This window comes from Dama dama, chromosome 25 (assembly GCF_033118175.1).
Source record: "Dama dama isolate Ldn47 chromosome 25, ASM3311817v1, whole genome shotgun sequence".
NCBI classification, from domain to species: Eukaryota; Metazoa; Chordata; class Mammalia; order Artiodactyla; family Cervidae; genus Dama; species Dama dama.
Window position 1 is genome coordinate 30,231,721 of NC_083705.1, and position 19,389 is coordinate 30,251,109.

General features: G+C 37.9%; 2 protein-coding genes across 3 annotated transcripts in view; one reads left to right on the forward strand and one right to left on the reverse strand.

Moving 5' to 3' along the window:
- Positions 1-4,006, forward strand: part of MIER3 (MIER family member 3) — a 28,983-nt gene extending 24,977 nt beyond the window's left edge. For both annotated transcript variants that reach the window (XM_061129769.1, XM_061129767.1), the window contains exon 13: positions 13-4,006. In XM_061129769.1, coding sequence (XP_060985752.1) covers positions 13-470 — 458 coding nt within the window. In that variant the 3' untranslated portion in view covers positions 471-4,006. The remainder of the gene's footprint in view (positions 1-12) is intronic.
- Positions 4,007-8,346: 4,340 nt separating this feature from the next.
- SETD9 (SET domain containing 9) lies at positions 8,347-17,960 on the reverse strand. The gene is made up of 6 exons (XM_061129770.1): positions 17,806-17,960; positions 16,025-16,392; positions 14,200-14,323; positions 13,032-13,147; positions 12,230-12,335; positions 8,347-10,311 (listed from the first exon to the last, which is right to left on the reverse strand). Exons 1-6 carry the CDS (start codon positions 17,901-17,903, stop codon positions 10,224-10,226), a joined length of 900 nt encoding a protein of 299 aa, XP_060985753.1. The 5' UTR covers positions 17,904-17,960; the 3' UTR covers positions 8,347-10,223.
- Between the last annotated feature and the right edge of the window lie 1,429 nt (positions 17,961-19,389).

Genomic DNA, 19,389 nt, shown 5'->3' on the forward strand with positions numbered 1-19,389 from the left:
ATTTCTTTTTAGCTTTGACCAACAGTGTAGCGACCGTCTGCAGTCCAACAGATGTGAATTGTTTGGATGATAGCTTTCCTCCACTGGGCAACACGCCCCGTGGACAAGTCAATCATGTGCCTGTTGTAACGGAGGAGTTACTCACCCTGCCCAGCAATGGGGAAAGTGATTGTTTTAATTTATTTGAGACTGGATTTTATCACTCAGAGCTGAACCCCATGAACATGTGCAGTGAAGAGTCAGAAAGACCAGCAAAGAGATTGAAAATGGGCATTGCTGTTCCTGAATCCTTTATGAATGAGGTTTCTGTAAATAATTTGGGTGTGGACTTTGAAAATCACACACATCATATCACCAGTGCCAAAATGGCCGTGTCTGTGGCTGACTTTGGCAGTCTGTCTGCCAACGAGACCAATGGTTTCATCAGTGCCCACGCTCTGCATCAGCATGCCGCCTTGCATTCTGAATGAAACGAGTGAAGGGCCCAGAAACAGTGGGTGTGCAGTACCAGTACCAGGAAAGTATCAGGTTTGCTTAGTCTTTCACTGGAAGTTTGAACTTTTTTCACTATGACATCAGTGATGTCAGTATGTATAGAACTATATCTTGATTTATCAAGAGTATTTTCATTTTCAATCCATAAATGTGGAAATGAACTATGATCAGCAGAGTTGGGAACTAAGATTGAACTCTGTGGTGCAGCTTTAAGCTCTGCTTATCTCTTCCTCATCCCCAATACCTCTTCCCCACTCCCTTCTTTTTCTATTCTTTTCTGTTCCCCACTGCCCTCACTCCCAGTTGTAAAACCTGTAGACAGAGGCCACCAGCTCAAAACCAGCACAGATGTTCTGAACTGAATGGAGTGGCTTCTCTTCGTGTAGATTCCTTTTGCCGTAATGGATGCAGTGGAATAACAATGTTTACAGGTACCGATCCTGATCCCTGCTCAATGTAGCATTTTTTGGTTTTATTTTCTTAATTAAATAAAAGCAGGGGTAGGTTTCTTTAAACTGCACAAACATGCAAGGATTTTTTTTAAAAATGGAAACTTCTCTCATGTTATTCAACTAGAGCACTTCAGTTTACAAAACAGCAAGTCCATCTTTATAGAAGCCAGCACGAGGAACTGCGTGCAAATTATGAAGACGCTTGCTTGGATCCTGTTTCAAAATTCCAGACCAGGGCTACCTTACACAGAATTGGTCATTTTACTGCCGGAAAACTTCTGTGTAATTTCATTTATTGGCTAAAAAATTGGCATTTGAAGATATGGTATTTAGATGGGGTTTTGTCCACCATTATCAAGATTGTAGTCATAAAAGTCATACCGGTCATTGATAACTTAGTCTTTCCTGAGGCAGTTGACTTGCAGGGCACAGTCTACAAAGCCGAGGATGTTGCCACTTAGACTGGTTTACATTTTGGGACACCTTTTCAGTTGTTTTGTAGTGCTGCAGTTCAAATGTTAATCTTTAGGTGGGATTTCTAGATCCTACACATAATGCAGTAGAACCTTGAAGTATATTTAAACTTTTCTGTTTAACTTGGACCAGTTGGGGAAAAAAAAATGTGAGTTTCTATCTGAAATACAATGGTACGTTACCACTTTTAAGTTCTAAAAAGTGATTGACGTTCAGAGGCGTCTCAAAACTCACTTTTATTTTTATTCTAAACATTGTGAATGAGAAACCATTGTCATAAACTCTGGCCATTTTTGCTCCGTAGACATGCATCTTTAAGTTATAAGGTGAATTCACGCAATATGTAATGCAGTGTTAGGATGTGATAAGCTTTGCTTTTATAGTTCAGTTAAACATAGAATTTTCCTTTTTTTTGCACCGTCTTAATTAAATTTTTCAATTTCTACTAGTTGTCTTGCTTTGCCAAAACTTAAATATTTGGCTACATTGCTGATATTTTTAAGTATAAGTCGCTTCAAGGTTGTGCTGATGACTAGATAGAATGTAGTGACCTTAGTGATGGAAAGGGAGGGTATTTATTATACAAACTGTGAACTGCAATGACATCCTTAGTTTTGGATGATGTGTATTCTTATTTTTCTTTGCAGCATTTTAATGAAGATTGCTTTGAAGTGTTTACGCATTAGCACATTTACTAAAAAAGTTAGTTTAGCACAGTGGACGAAAGTAGTTAAATTAATAACTTAAAGTCAGTCTCTAATTTATACATCTAAAGTCAGCATTCCTGTATGCACACAGTAAATAATGGGTAGCCTGGGCTTTTTGTTGCTTTCAGATATTTTTATCCAAGTTGTCAGCTTCATATTGCTGTGGTGTTGTGCTAAACTTTGAACCTAATTTCTTTTGTTAAAAATGAATACATCTATAATTTAGTAAGATACTGGCCATAATCTTCCATTGTTATAACTTTAATTTTTACTCTGGGTTTACAGTGGCTGGTCTGTATAAAATAATTTACACAAAGATGACTGAATGCTAATACCAGTTGCACTTAAATGAACATGCCCATTCTCAGTAGCTGATGCAGTAATATATTCAGTTTATCTATGCATTGCTGGGATCTTGATATAAGATGGAAACAGTGTTTCTTATCTAAAGTTTTGATTATCAGCAAGTTGAATGGACACTTTAGTTATTTAAATAAAGATTTTTGACCAAAATCCAGAAATGATATGAGAGAAAAATAAATTCCAGCTAGTTTAATAGATTTTTTAAACACCAATCTGATTTTAGCCTCTTAGAGAGTGCTAACTAGCTGGTAACGTTTACTTTTAATTCCTTGTTAAAATGAGGCAATAATTTGCAAGATTTTTGTATATATCTGTAAATTCTTCATATCTTTTTAGATCTAATTCAATATTTTCTGACTGCTTCCTCCATGTATAATACCATTTTTGTGCATGCTTGATGTGACATTCATAATTGTACCACTATGACTTTATTCATGTAAAATAACTATTTATTGAATTTCCTTTTAAATCTGGATTTACTGGGTTTTTTTTCCTCTCCGTTTAAGCATCTTAACAGAGAATTTGTTACTGTTTCTTAGAAGAATTGCGTTTGAGAGTGTGAAAATAACTGATTTGCAGTCTTATGAAGAAACAATAATGCCTTTATTCAAGAGTTAAGCACAATTCTTATAACAAACTGTGATAAATTCTTTTTTTTTTTCTTTGCCATATTATTTTCATATGAACAAACCAAAAATCCACGGTGAGCAGTTGCAGTGTTGGCTGATGTGTCTTTTTATGTACAGGGGGTTTGAAGAGGACAGCGGATTCATTTAGAAGTGAAACTGGTGCTGTGATTATAGCAATACTTTACTTTTGTTAGTTGTACTCCACTTTTTCATGCTAGCTTTTTCAGTGTTTAGTTTTCCTCTTGTTATGGTCAACTGCTGAATTTACTTGAAGGATGTAGAATACTGTTTAAACAATACTAAAGTCTGTACAATTAGGTCAAAGAACTGTGCAATTGTTTCCTTTTTAATTTGTACAATTGAGGGTCATAATATTTGAGAACATCAGATTCTAATAGAGCATAGTGAAACTATTTAATTTAACCAAAGTCTCTAGTAAATATTTCAACTTTGAATGTAAACTAATGAATAAACCTGACCACCAAGGAGATTGTTTGCCCGGAGTTTCAAAGCACATTGTCTACAAATGGAAATTGAAATAATTTATAAAAATATTGACATTACTATGTTTTTTAAAAAGTTCTTAATTTTTTCACTAAAAGGAGGAAACTGTTAGTTTTATTGTTAAATATGGTAGATATTAAAACTCCTCTTAGATGACCAGTGATTCCAGTTGTCCCGGTTTGAAATAAGTACGCCGTGAGTATGAGATTGATTAGTGACAATCAGAACAAGTTTTAGTATCAGATGTTCAAGAGGAAGTTGCTATTGTTGCATTGATTTTAATATTTGTACATAAACACTGATTTTTTTGAGCATTATTTTGTATTTGTTGTACTTTAATACCTGGTGTACAGTTCCAGAAATAAAAAGCTGGAAATCTTTTTTTTCCTTGGTTCGTGTGAGTATTTCCACAAATAGATTTTTATCTAATGACTCTTAAGCTATTACACGTGGGCAGATAATTAAGCACTGTTAAGTTGGTTTTAGATGTAGTAAATGACATTTGATAGGTAAATACAATTGATAGGTAAAAAACTTTTCTTTAAATCCTCTACAGTAAATGTCCATCTATCAATACAATAAAACTCTAGCTATCCCAAAGTGAGGATTATATGTACTTTTTTTTTCATTCAGGAAATACTATTGAACGTCTGTTACGTTTCAAACACTGTTCTCAGTAACTGTTGTCATTTAGGGAGACCTGAAATTTGAAATTTGATTAGATGTTACTATTTCTTAGTATATTTATAGTAAACTAGTCTTCCTTATTATAGTGTTCATAGTTTGGTTCAGTTCAGTCGCTCAGTCATGTCTGACTCTTTGCAGCCCCATAGACTGTAGCACGCCAGGCCTCCCTGTCCCTCACCAACTCCCGGAGTCCACTCAAACTCATGTCCATTGAGTTGGTGATGCCATCCAATCATCTCATTCTCTGTCATCCCCTTCTCCTCCCTGTCTTCAGTCTTTCCTAGAATCAGGGTCTTTTCAAATGAGTCAGCTCTTGACATCAGGTGGCCAAAGCATTGGGAGTTTCAGCTTCAGCATCAGTCCTTCCAATGAATATTCAGGACTGAATTCCTTTAGGATGGACTGGTTGGATCTCCTTGCAGTCCGAGGCACTCTCGAGTCTTCTCCAACACCACAGTTCAAAAGCATCAATTCTGCGCTCAGCTTTCTTTATAGTCCTACTCTCACATCCATACATGACTACTGGAAAAACCATAGCCTTGACTGGACCTTTGTTGGCAAAGTAATGTCTCTGCTTTTTAATATGCTGTCTAGGTTGGTCATAGCTTTTCTTCCAAGGAGCAAGCATCTTTTAATTTCATGGCTGCAGTCACCATCTGCAGTGATTTTGCAGCCCAAGAAAATAAAGTCTGTGACTGTTTCATTTCCCCATCTATTTGCCGTGAAGTGATGGGACCAGATGCCATGATCTTAGTTTCCTAAATGTTGAAATTTAAGCCAACGTTTTCACTCTTCTTCTTTCACTTTCATCAACAGGCTTTTTAGTTCTTCTTTGCTTTCTCCCATAAGGTTGGTGTCATCTGCATATCTGAGATCATTGATGTTTCTCCCAGCAGTCTTGATTCCAGCTTGTGCTTCATCCAGTCTAGCATTTCTCATGATGTAATCTGCATATAAGTTAAATAAGCAGGATGACGAATTACAGCCTTGACGTACTCCTTTCCTGATTTGGAACCAGTCTGTTCCATGTCCAGTTCTAACTGTTGCTTCCTGACCTGCATACAGATAGCTCAAGAGGCAGGTCAGGTAGTCTGGTATTCCCATCTCTTTCAGAATTTTCCATGGTTTGTTTGTGGTCCACAAAATCAAAGGCTTTGGCATAGTCAATAAAGCTGAAATAGATGTTTTCTGGAAGTCTCTTGTTTTTTTTATGATCCAGCAGATGTTGGCAATTTGATCTCTGGTTTCCTCTGCTTTTTCTAAAACCAGCTTGAACATCTGGAATTTCACAGTTCACGTATTGTTGAAGCCTGGCTTGGAGAATTTTGAGCATTACTAGTGTGTGAGATGAGTGCAGTTGTGTTGTAGTTTGAGCATTCTTTGGCATTGCCTTTCTTTGGGATTGGAATGAAAACTGACCTTTTCCTGTCACCACTGCTGCATTTTCCAAATTTGTTGTCATATTGAGTGCAACACTTTCACAGCATCATCTTTTAGGATTTGAAATAGCTCAACTGGAATTCTATCACCTCCACTTGCTTTGTTTGTAGTGATGCTTCCTAAAGCCCACTTGACTTCACATCCCAGGATGTCTGGCTCTAGGTGAGTGATCACACCACCATGATTATCTGGGTCATGAATATCTTTTTTTGTACAGTTCTTCTGTGTATTCTTGCCACCTCTTCTTAATATCTCCTGCTTCTGTTAGGTCCATACAATTTCTGTCCTTTACTAAGCCCATCTTTGCATGAAATGTTCCCTTGGTATCTCTAATTTTCTTGAAGAGATCTCTAGTCTTTCCCATTCTATTGTTTCTCTCTATTTCTTTGCATTGATCACTGAGGAAGGCTTTCTTATCTCTCCTTGCTATTCTTTGGAATTCTGCATTGTAGTGGGTATATCTTTCCTTTTCTGCTTTGCCTTTAGCATCTCTTCTTTTCTCAGCTATTTGTAAGGCCTCTCAGACAGCCATTTTGCCTTTTTGCATTTCTTTTTCTTGGGGATGGTCTTGATCCCTGTCTTTTGTTTGGTAGACTCCAGAAATAACTTCCCCTAGTCTTCATCTTCCCAAGCTAAATATCTCACTTTGGCCTAATTTCATAAGTCCCCATATTTCACTTGTTCTGACCAGAGCTTTCTCTATTTGCTTTCTTAATATGCAGTGATCAGATGGCACCTAATGTCCAGATTTTGTACAAGGACAAGAGGATATCTTGGCTTCAGTTGCTCATCTAAAACCACATTTCTTCATTCACAGACACCAAAGAGCCTTGATGAGCAGGCCTCCCTGGTGGACACATACACAGAAGTGCCTTCAAAGTGGGAGAAGCACCAGTGTTTCTGGGCTGATACAGCCAGGCGTGCAGCCGGGTGCCATATGAGATCTCAGCCCTTCAGGCTTTTAGGGGAGGGAGGAGAGCCTCGTGAGAGCAGAGTAATCTAGACACTTGTAGACCTTAACCCATTTCATCCATCCATGGTTTGGTTTTCCAGCATACTGCTTCTCTTCCTTTTTCAAAGGTTTCGTGGCATCTGTCAATTGGGTAGTTTCTTATACACACTTCCACTTTTAATTTAAATTAGTCTTGGGGTGTAGCACTGTTTAGGATTTCCCACCCAGGTAAGTGATCTCTCATCTGTATTCTTTTCTGTGGCTGGCTGGGTTCTCTGAAAAAAAACTGCACAGGAGCACTGAGGTCCTAGTCCTAGATCAGAAATGCTCACATTTTTCAAGGCTTAATATACTTTAGCTGGCATTCACTTCAGCAAGAGACATGCTTCATATATACCTAGATTTTGATGAGATTGTTTTTATACAAGTAAAGCTAATACTGCCATGAAGTTGTTTCCTGGTGTAGAATTAATAAAAATATTTCATAAACATGTCAGAAATGAAATAAGTCATTTATAAATCTTGAAAAGTTATTCAGAAAGTTTTCAAGAAATTCTTGAAAAGTTTTTCCAGTAAGGGAAAAATGATTAAAAAAAAATAGCAATGTTTTCTTTTTTAAAAATAACTCCATCCCTCTAGTCCAGACCAAGTCATCATACTGGCAAGCTCTATACTCCCATTGTGAGCATTTTATCAGCAGGAACTGTTTTATTCTTTGAATCTTCCAGGACCCTTCACATAGGAGGCATTCAGTAAATGTTTGATGAATTCGATGTTTGTTTCACTATATTACACTTAAGCTGATGGTAACTTTCCCCCCAACTTAAGATAGTAAAACTTTTAAGACAAAAGTTAAAATAAGAGTATAAAGAACACTCCTGATTGAACAATTAATGTTATACCATATTTGTACTCTATGTTATACACATTTTTTAATGAATTATTTTTAAAAAGTCTGACATGGCAACACTTCACTCCTAAATACATCAGTCTACCTAACGCTACCACAGGAGTTACGTTTCTGTATTTAACATAAAGTTCTGGATAATAGGATCTTCTTGATCAACTAACTTGGCTTCTTTTATATATATATATATATACATATATAAAATACTATTATTTATTTACTATATATATATACTCTACTAAATATATATAAATAATGCTAATAATAAATAATATATATAAAATGTACATTCTACATATATGTGTGTGGAATGTATATTTTATTTGGCTTTTTTATATATATGTAGAATGTGTATTTTATTTTTGGCTTATATATGTGTAGGATGTATATTCTTGGCTTTTATATATATATATGTAGAATGTATATTTTATTTTTGGCTTATATATATGTAGAATGTATATTTTATTTTTGGCTTATATATATGTAGGATGTATATTTTATTCTTGGCTTTTATATATATATATGTAGAATGTATATTTTATTTTTGGCTTATATATATGTAGGATGTATATTTTATTCTTGGCTTTTATATATATATATGTAGAATGTATATTTTATTTTTGGCTTATATATATGTAGGATGTATATTTTATTCTTGGCTTTTATATATATATATGTAGAATGTATATTTTATTTTTGGCTTATATATATGTAGGATGTATATTTTATTCTTGGCTTTTATATATATATATGTAGAATGTATATTTTATTTTTGGCTGTGCTGGGTCTTTGTTGCTGCAAGAGGGCTTTTCTCTAGTTGCGGCAAGTGGGGACTGCTCTCTGGTTGCTGTTCTCGGGCTTCTCTTTGCAGTGGCTTCTTGTGTGGAGCACGGGCTCTAGGGTGCTCAGGCTTCAGTAGTCGAGGCTCCTGGGCTTCAGAGCACGGGCCCAATAGCCCGTGTGTTGCACAGGCTTAGCTGCTCCGAGACATGTGGGATCCTCCTGGACCAGGGATTGAACCCATGTCTCCTGCACTGGCAGGCAGATTCTTTACCACTGAGCCACCAGGGAAGCCCTTGGCTTTTTAACAAAGTGAGTTCCCCTGGTGGCACAAATAAAAGACAAATGAGGCTGAGAAAAAGATGCTCACATGGACTTAGGTGCATATACATTATACACACTACATAAGAGAAATGAATGGGGAGTGTTAGGGGTTGGCGGTTGAGGATTGTAAATTTCAGTAGGTTAGTCAGGGAAGGTGACGGAATGAGCTATATGGCTCTTTGGGAGGAGGTTTCTGGAGGCAGAACTAGTACAAAAAGCCTGAGGTGGGAGTGCACCCCGCAGTCTCAGGAGTGGCAAGGAGACAGCTGAGGCTGTGTGGAGAGAGCAGGATGTGAGATCAGTGAAGGACTTGGCATTTATTCTAAAGTAGGAGTAGTCAAGAGTTCTGAGCAGATGCCAGCAGGATCTGATTTGTGCTTAAAAGAATCACTCTTGGCTGTCTATTCTGAAAAGGGGGCAGGAATGGAAACATGGAAAGCAATTAGGAGGCTACTGAAATTGCAATAAACTTAAGTGAGAAAAGCTGTTGGTGTAGCAGTAAAGGTCAGAATCTGGTTGTACAGGTGCCATGGAGAGGCCCATAAATCACACCCTCACTATCCAAGTATGGAGCTGAGGGCTGGACGTGAGTCAGGTCGATGGGGATCAAAGTAACTCCTACTAATAGAACTGGAGAATGTGGCTTCAGAGATGATGCCAGGCCAGCTCACTTGATACGCCACCTCTGAACTAGACTCACTCCTTTCCTGGCTGGGCTGACTACAGGCTATTCCCCATCCAGGGCTGAGAACCACCCAGAACAGACTCTACTGGGGGAGTCCACAGAGAAGGAACTAGTGGGGTTTGGGCCATGGTGTCTAGTTCTTCTCTAAAAGTAATCTCAGAGAACCATTCTTCCTCCAAAAGGTGGAGAGAGAGGCAGAATTACTAATGGAAGCCTTCTAAACGTGAGAAATGGGAATAGGTGTTCCTCCCACCACTATCTTTTAACTATATTTCCATGCCAAAACAATCTCTCTTACAGTCTCTTAAGCTTTGTAGGTGTGCACGTGTGTGAAAATGTTCAAATAGAGAAAATAGTATAATGACTCCCCATTGCCCCCTTAACCAGCTAAAACAATCTTGAAATTATACACAAACCCCAATTAACTCATGACAACACAACAAATATTTTTGGTCTTGGTTTATTCTGAATAAGTTTTTATGGATGTTAGTACACATCAACATGTAAAAACTGCTGATGACTTGGCTAAAATTTGATAAACTACCAAAGACAATCAAAAGTACAGTGGAAATTATAAGTTCAGATGGTGGCTTTTAATTTAGTAAGCTACTGTGTACTTAGGTGAAAACCAAATTAACACTGGAATTGCATTACAAGTTTGAAATTGTAACGAAGCAAATAGGTTTTATGATGAAATACTAATATCAATAAACACAAAATTCCCAGTCCAATTAGGTATAAAACATTTGTTGTGCACGTGGAACTTAACCAAAAAACATTTAGAATTAACTCAATAACTGAGAAGTAAATGTAATTTCATAGAGCTAGCTGACAATTGTATAGTAGTTTGAAAAAAGCTCTTCTCCTTGTTCAATGTCCCTGAGTGCAACAAGAACGACACATCGTAGTGGACTGCAAACAAAAAAACAGACAAAAGTTAGGAGTGTTAACAGATACAAGCTCATATTTTTAATACCATCCAGATGGATTTTATTGATAATTTTATTCAGATTCCTTACTATAATCTCAATTTATGTATTTGATTTCCATAAAGAAATAGCTCTCATCACTGATGGAGGCATTTTAGAGCATATTTGTTTTGCATCATTTTAAAAAGCCCACAAATTAATAAGAATATATAACTAACTGCTTCTTTGAAAATGTTTCTATGTTCCAGTCCTCAAAACTGGTATCATAAAATGCATTTTAAAATGACATTATAGTTCAACACTTCCAAAAAAATTAATTTGTATCTTTGTATTCTGCAAGGCTGGAAACGTTACTTGAAATCTATTGGAATTTAAAAAAATACCTTTTATGGACACAATAAGACATATGCATACCTTCAATGTTCCTACTCTTATAACTTTTCCTGTACTTGCTGAACAGTAATAATATAAATAAAATAAATATAATAAATATAAATAAATATAAATAAAAAAGCCCCAGAATATCAGGTTAAAAAAACTTCATTGTTAACACACACACACACATACATATAGAGACATGAAAGTTATCAAATTTTAAGTACAGGGAATTGTCTAAGTTTTAAGTATCATTCATCGTCAAAGGACAATAGGACCTGTATAAAATAAAGTTTGGTAGCAACTGGCAGCTAAGTGAAATGATATAAAGGTAATGTCTTCCTATAGCATTGTTAATTAAAAAAAAAACTCTTAGCTATATACAATTACTTGTATTTAAAAATTGTTACATGAGTATTCTCAGTAGACTTTCCACTTAATGCATAAAAAATAAATGTTACATTAAAATATATTCTTGGGCTTCCCTAGTGGCTCAGTGGTGAAGAATCCACCTGCCAAGGCAGGGGACACGGGTTCAATACCTGATCCGGGAAGATCCCACATGCTGCGGGACAGCTAAGCCCATGCACCATGACTACTGAGTCAGAGCGCTAGAGTCCACAAACTGCGACTTCTAAGCCCACATGCCACAACTGCTGAAGCCTGTGTGCCCAGAGCCAATGCTCCGCAGCGAGAGAAACCACTGCAGAGAGAAGCCTGTGCACTGCAACTAGAGAAAGCCTGTGTGCAGCCAAGAAGATGCAGAGCAGCCATAAATAAATATTTATTCTTATCACTTATATGTGGAATCTAAAAAATACAACATACTAGTGAATATAACAAGAAAAAAGCAGACTCACAGATACAGGGAACAGACTAGTGGTTACCAGTGGGTGGGAGGGGAAATGCAAGGGTAGGAGAGTAAGAGGTACAAACTTCTGGCTATAAGACAGGCTACAAGGATGCAGTGTACAACATGGGGAACCAATATTTTGTAATGACTGTAAATGGAAAATAATCTTTAAAAATTATATAAAAATAAAAACAAAAGCAAAAAAATGCATATTTTTTTTAATATATCCTTTTTATTCACTCTTAAGTTTCTGAATCTAATAGCGAAGTACACAAAGTCAATAACGTGTAATTTGGTCCCTTTCTTCAACTGGGTGCTCTCATGTAAAATGGAGGACAGGATTCTTAAAATGATTAAAGTTCATTTGAAGTGTTTGAAGGTAGGAAAAACAATAGAATCACCTAAAAAACTTTTAAGGTTGACGCTTATAAAGTACTACATAGAATAAAAGTGGGTAGTGATAATAACCAGAATGAGCTACGTTAATGGAAATTTTAAAATTTCAAATAACCTACATTAACACATTTTATGATGAACATAAAAATCTAAGTTAGACTTTTTCACACACACACACAAAACCCAAATTCTCTATAGTTTTTTCTTAGAAAACATATATCTATCTTAAGGTACAGCATAAGACAGAAGATAGGAAAAACTTTTCGCGAAGACTAACCTTTGTCTGTCATAGCTGTAGGCAATGTTTGGAAGATACTGCTTCAGTTCTATAGGGAAAACTGCAGGCACATCAAATTCCTGATAACAGACATTAGCTGCTCTGTCTAAGAACAAGTACAAAATTTTTAGAAGCAGAACCATTTTATCAGGTCATGGAAAACAGTACTGAATTATGGCAATTGATGTATGGTTTTCTAAATTATCAGAAAATGCTCAAATTAATAATCACTATTATGTTCCAGGCACTGTGAGATTATATATATACATATATTTGCATGTTTTATTATTTACTTTTTGAAGATTAGGAAACAGAGGCTCAGAGAGAATAAAGGTTAAGTAGAAGAGTCAGGCTTCAAGTTCATGTCTAACACTAAAGTCCGTGTTAAACGTAGCCAGACGATCAAGCTTATAGGAAAGTAAAGACCTAGAGAAGACTGGTAACTCACAAACTTAGTAACAGAACCAATGTAGTGATTAATCTATAAGGCTGTGTTGAGGAACTGACAAAATAATCTCTAAGTTAACTAGTAAAAATAACTAAAATAATAGTGACCAAAAGGGCAGTTATCAATTGCCTCGTTTATTGCAAAATCAGAATAAAAACAGTTAAAGAATTCCAATTAATCTATATCATTATCTCCCCAAATTCTCTGGTTGATATCAGCCATTATAAAATTTACTTGAGGGCTTTCAATATCTGAGATATTAAACTTAACTGCCTCTGGCACTCAGTCATATGGCAAAGGAGGAACATTACCACTGCTATATTTTTATCTCACAGCCCCAAGGTGCCAACTTACCATTTGAACAATTGTTCACATACTGTCCTATAGCCAATGGATTATGAATTTCTGATGTTAGCCATGTACTATCACTCATTTTTAAAGGGCCAAGTCGATCCCTCCCATGGCAAGATCTGAAACATGTGGAAGCATTAGCTAAGAGACTGTTCCTCTGTATCTTAAAATTCAGTTAACCCTAGAATTGAGCAGTGAAATTTTTCTTAAAAACTTTTTATTGTTGTTTTAAACTTTTTAATTTTGTATTAGGGTATAAGCTGATAAACAATGTTGTCATAGTTTCATGTGAGCAGAGAAGAGACTCAGCCATACATTCTCCCCCAGACTCCCATCCCATCCAGGCTGCCACATAACGTTGAGCAGAGTTTCATGTGCTATACAGTGCTGGCTATCCATTTAAAATATAGCAGTGTGTACCTGTCTATCCCAAACTCCCTAATTATCCCTTCCCCCCATTCTTCCCCCCACCCACCTCCCAGAAACCATAAGCTCGTTCTTGAAGTCTGTGTTAAAAAAACTTATCTAATCAATAGGGCAATTAACTAAATAGATTTTATTTTTGGTCAATTTTCTAAATTGACTTTTTCAGAAGAGTTTAAGGTTCACAGCAAAACTGAGGAAAAGGTACAGATGTTTCTTAGGTACCCCCCATTCCCATACATGCACAGCCTCCCCGTTTTCACCATCCCCAACCAGAGTGGTGTGTTTGCTACAACTGATGAACCGACACTGACACATCATAACCACCCCAGAGCCTATACTTTGCCTTACAGCTCACTCTCGGTGGTGTACGTTTTATGGGTTTGGATACATGTATAATGAGAGGTTATCCGTCATGATGGTATCATAGAATATTTTCACTGCCCTAAAAATTCTCCATGCTCCACCTATTGACCTCTCCTCACCTCCCCAGACTTTAGCACATGCTGATCATTTTACAGTCTCCATAGTTTGGCTTTTGCTAGAATGTCAAATAGTTGGACTTTATATATTATGCAGCCTTTTCCAAATTGGCTTCTTTCACTTAGTAACATGCCCTTAAGTTTCCTCCATGTCTTGTTCTGGCTTGCTAAATAGATTTTTACTTAAAGTATAAATGCCAGTGGTCAGAGTCATTGTGGTATGGTTCTGTCTCCTACAATTAAGTTTGAACATGGCACCAACTTACCTATACACAACTTTTGATATTCCTTTGTCATTTCCATCAATGAGTACCCCATCTAGGCATCTAAAAATAAATGGATTTCCAATGGACTGGAAAAAGATTGGCTCGTACTTCTGATATACTGTACCTAACATACAAGATAAAAACATATTATAGCAACTTATAAAAATCATAACCATCATGATAAGGACCTTTCTCTGGAACATAACATGGAAGAATTTGCTTTAATTTCTCTACCATTTTCTAATGTTTCCATTCTCCAATCTAGACTATCACATTCTCTTTGGCTACTTCCCTCTTTAAAAAGTGCCCAATATCAGAAGGAACACAGAACCAACTTGTCCGCACATGTGAACACCACATTTTAGGCTCAGTTTCAAAGTTGTGTTTTTGTTTTTATTTTTTAAAGTAGAGTTCTATTTGACATCTACTAAAGAGACTTTTAAGAAATGTATTTTGTTATTAATCAATTAGTGTAGATATGTACGGGAATAGATGAGGCTGGCATTCAGGTTGTTTTTCCTTTCATCTGCAATGGAAAAAAGGAGCAAATATTTACAGGGTGCTTCCTATGCTACAAGCACGTTGAAAGTGAAGTCGCTCAGTCGTGTCTGACTCTTTGCCACCCCATGGACTGTAGCCTACCAGGCTCCTCCGTCTATGGGATTTTCCAGGCAAGAGTACTTAAGTGGGCTGCCATTTCCTTCTCCAGGGGATCTTCCCAACCCAGGGATCGAACCTGGGTCTCCTGCATTGCAGACAGACACTTTACCGTCTGAGCCACCAGGGAAGCCCTGTTAATTTATTTATTAAGTTTATTTTAGTATTTATTTGTTTGTTGCTGGCTTGTTCTGGTTAGTCTTTACGGAGTTAAGATAGTTGTGAAGGAGGAAACTGAGATGCCCCTGTTTAAGGACATAGAAGATAGTAGAATTACTACTTAAAAAACAGGTATGTCTGACAAACATTCACACATACTTTCTACTGCACCAAATAACAGGTTTAACAAATAACATATTCTACTGAGCATTCCAGTTAATGATCTTTTGCAAAGAAACTGCTTTATTTATCAAGTTTAGAAATGGCAGGAAGATCTTTACTCAGTGATTTATAGATTTAAATTTAATCTTTATGTTTTAATCCATATCATTTTTTACTTTTAATTATTATCTAAGCCAAACTGACTTACTCTCTAGTAATTCCTAAGTAATCGGTCTTACCAAAGCAGGCCATACTATAACTCGCCTAAATTTAAATATTGATTAGGAAAATTTCCTTAAAAGAAAAATGCATTTATCCCAAAATGCTCCCGGATACTTTCTAATACATGAGATAATTTACGAACAGTTAATTTCCAACTCAAGATTTAAAAGTCCATGGAAATCATATTTGCAGGAAAGGAATACAGATGCAGACATAAAGAATGGATTTGTGGATATGGGGAAGGAGAGGGTGGGACAAACTGAGAGAATAGCATTGAAACATATATATTACCATACGTAAAATAGATAGCTAGTGGAAAGCTGCTGAATAACATAGGGAGCTCAACTTGGTACTCTGTGATAACCTAGAAGGGTGGGGTGGGGGTGGTGGAAGGAGGCTCAAGAGCGAGGGGACATATATATATACCTATGGCTGATTCAGGTTGTTGTATGGCAGACACCAACAGAACACTGTAAAGCAATTATCTGCCAATTAAAAAAAAATCTGTGGAAATCAGTTTCCAATACAACCCCTTACTGTAAGGCTTATAGGTTAGGTATTCTGTTGAACTTATATTTATCTGTATATAAGAAATTCTTGGTCAAGTACTAATTATGTCATTTACCGGGATACATAGATACAACCGCGCCTTTCTGTACCAATCCTTTAGTAACGAAGACACCTTTTCCAGCAGAAATCAATGAGCTAGGTGCTCGGGCAACACTGAAACCCAATGTCTTATAAAGAATTTCTTCTGGTGTAAAGGTACTTTGCTGCTGATGTTTGTATTCAAGCTGTTTCACCCTTGGATGCTGAACTGACAGTAGGTCTTGATATTTTGATTTAACAGGTTCTGGAAGCACAGTCAAGATATCTGATTGTTTACTGAAATCATTTACGAATAGAGCCTGGAAAACTTTCAGTAATGTTCCTAGGACATCTTCATCTGAGATAACTTTGTCTTTGGATTCTTCTGGAACATATCGGAGGGTCCTGAAAATGGGAAAAGTTTCTATTCACTAGTCTTCAACTGATAAAAGCCAGACCGTCTTGATGTTCTCAGGGTTACTGGCCTTTATGAAGATAATTCTTATGTGTTTGAAGCGCATAAAACTAAGAAGTTCGGAAAAGAGTTTTGGGGGTTCAGTTCTAGTTACCTGACTCCCAACAATACTTACACAATCAACAACGGCTAATACTTACAAAAGGCCCATTCCATACCAAATTCTGTTGGGTCCTTACTTTCATTATCCCATTTTTGCAGACAAGGAAACTCAAGCTTAGAGATGTTAGGGAACTTGCCCAACGTCCTAAAGCTGGTAAACGGCAGAACCAGAAGCAGAAAATGGGTTGGTTCCCAGCACACCTAAAGCCATTATGTCCTCAAATTGCAATGGCTCTTTTTACACACGTGTAGCTTCAAAGACACATTTAACATTATATATGTCGTCAGTCTCTCTCAGTAGTACTTTAAGGATCACTTTTTAAGTATTATTCTACTTCTTGTTTTACTTACAAGGAACCAATTTCCGCCTCGCAGTTTGATAGTAATGAAGCACCTGAATTTACATTTCTGTAGTACGAAACTCTGGGAGAGCTCTTTGGCTATTAACCAGCCTTCAACCGAGCTAGGCTGCCTATTTAAGTGAGCATCGCGTTGACTTCTTCCAAGAAGGCTATTTACTAAAGCCAGTATTAACACTGATCCTACGGCCACCCACTCAGCTAGATCGCCTTCTTTAGGCGCTGAATCCGTATTCTAAACCCAATAATCCGACATGCTTTTGGTGGCTTCTTGTTCGTTTTTATACGTCAACTACTCCAAGCTGTTACCCTCACAGCCGAGCTGGGTTGTTTTCTCCGTACAAACTACAGAGCTGTAAAAATAAACCACGGTTTGGCTTTTCTAAGGCACTTCAAGCTCCTAACTATGCCTTGATAGAGAGAAGGCCACGCACCTTCACGCCGTACACGTTATTTCCCTTTTTCAAAAGTTCCTATTTTTTTTGCCCAAACACAAGTACCCAACCTCTGCAGACAGTAAGACTTAAAACTCTAGCCAACGACCGCGGGCAACAGGGTCTGGAAGACCTCGCAGCGCCGGGAACGATGGGAAACGCGCCTTGGGCCCCGCCCACTAAAAGCCCCGCGCTGTCTTCAGGCCCCCAGCCGGCCTCTGACTCACCAGCCTCCGCCTCGCCCACCTGGGGCCTTGCCCACTTCGAGCCCCGCCCACTCAGGTCCCGCCCGCCTCAGGCCCGTAGGCCGTCTTAGGCTCCGCCTGCCTGAGGCTCCACTCGCCTAAGGCTCCGCCCACCTCGATCATCCAGCGTAAGTCGCAGGGGCCGCGATGGCGGCGCTGGGAGGTAGGAAAACGGCCTGGATCGAGCCGCGTCGCCCTCTCACCTCGGGTTGTGGCTTAGGTTCAGCGCGATCCAGGGTACGAAGCGGTACCTGTAACGGCGCCATCGCTGCCAGAGGCCCCGCATCAGGCGGCCCGGCATGGCTGTACCGTGGCGCCTAGACGAGGACGGCGCGGGAGAGGTGGGTCGCGGTCTCGGGCCCGCCCCGACCGAGGAGGAGCGGAGGCCGCGCCGTCCCGCCCCTTCGTGGTCTCACCCTCTTCCTCCGCTTGGCTGTCCTGGTACCCCTTGGCTCCAGTTGCCGCTTCTCCGTGCCTCCGCTCTGTTGATGCCAGCTCGCTGAAACAGAGTTTCGTAGAGCTGTAGGAGGGCCCCTTATTTCCTTTTCCTTTTCCATTCGCTCGTGTATTTGCACACACGAGACTAACTCAGTCATCTTCACATCAGATGTTCATTAAGAAATAGATAATTGCCATTTCCTTCGGATGGAAAGTTTGCTTTCCTGTTCTTTGCCTGAGAGTGACGGTGAATCCTAACCTGAAAGTTTAAATCGAACTAGTCAGATCTCGTGGAAATTCAGCGAAATCAAGTAGCTTTAGGACTAATATGTTCTATTCCAAATTGGAATACAAAGAAAAAAATATGTCAAAGTTTCTATTTCACCCGATTATAATAGGATAATTGGCAAACTCCAGAGGCTCTGCTGTCAGGTGTTGTGTTTGGAAATCGACATCCTCCAGAGTTAACCTGATTTGCTAAATGGAGACAATTAAGTTCCAGGATGTGTAACAAATGGCATTCAGAGACTAACTTCAAGGTCTCCAGACTTAAAAGGAACCAAAAAGAACTAGTTGACTTCTTACCCATAGTGATATACTTAACCTTTAAAAGCAAAAAAGCAGTTTTTGTATATATTTCCAGTGCTTTAAAATATTTTATCATACGTGTAATCATCTAGGTGTACACCTAGTACCAAGGACCATTTTGCCCAGACCTTATTTATTTATTTACTTTTTTGAATTACAGTTGACATACAGCATTATATTACTTTCAAGTATGCAACATAATGATGTGATATTTATATATATCACCACCATAAGGTAGTTAACATCTGTCACCATATATAGAAATTTTTTTTCCTGTCATGAGAACTTTGAAGATGTACTCTTGGTGACTTTGAAATGTGCAGTACAGTTTTATTAACTGTCATCTCCATGCTGTGCATTACATCCCCATGACTTACTATTTTATAAAAGAAAGTTTGTGCCTTTTCACCCACTTCATGCATTTCATCCACCTGACAATCACCAATCTGTTCTGTTTCTATGAGCTTGTGTTTTTTGTTTTTTTTTTCAGTTCTTTCTTATTTTTGTTTCCACATATAGGTTAGATTATACGCTATTTGTGTCTGTTTTATTTCACTTAATGCCTTTAGGGTTCATCCGGTTGTTGCAAATGGCAAAGTTTCTTGTTTCTTTTATGGCTCTTCAGTTCAGTTCAGTCACTTAGTCCTGTCCAACTCTTTGCGACCCCATGAACCACAGCACGCTAGGCCTCCCTGTCCATCACCAACTCTTGGAGTCCACCCAAACCCATGTCCATTGTGTCAGTGATGCCATCCAACCAT

What these genes read in the sequence shown, in the direction of transcription:
- SETD9 (XM_061129770.1), bottom strand. Translation starts at nt 17,903, where the DNA reads ATGCCGGGCCGCCTGATGCGGGGCCTCTGGCAGCGATGGCGCCGTTAC. An exon ending in GGTTGTATCTATGTATCCCG is followed by an intron (nt 14,324 to 16,024) that starts GTAAATGACATA and finishes CTTGTATGTTAG; the next exon opens with GTACAGTATATCAGAAGTAC. An exon ending in ATATCAAAAGTTGTGTATAG is followed by an intron (nt 13,148 to 14,199) that starts GTAAGTTGGTGC and finishes CACATGTTTCAG; the next exon opens with ATCTTGCCATGGGAGGGATC.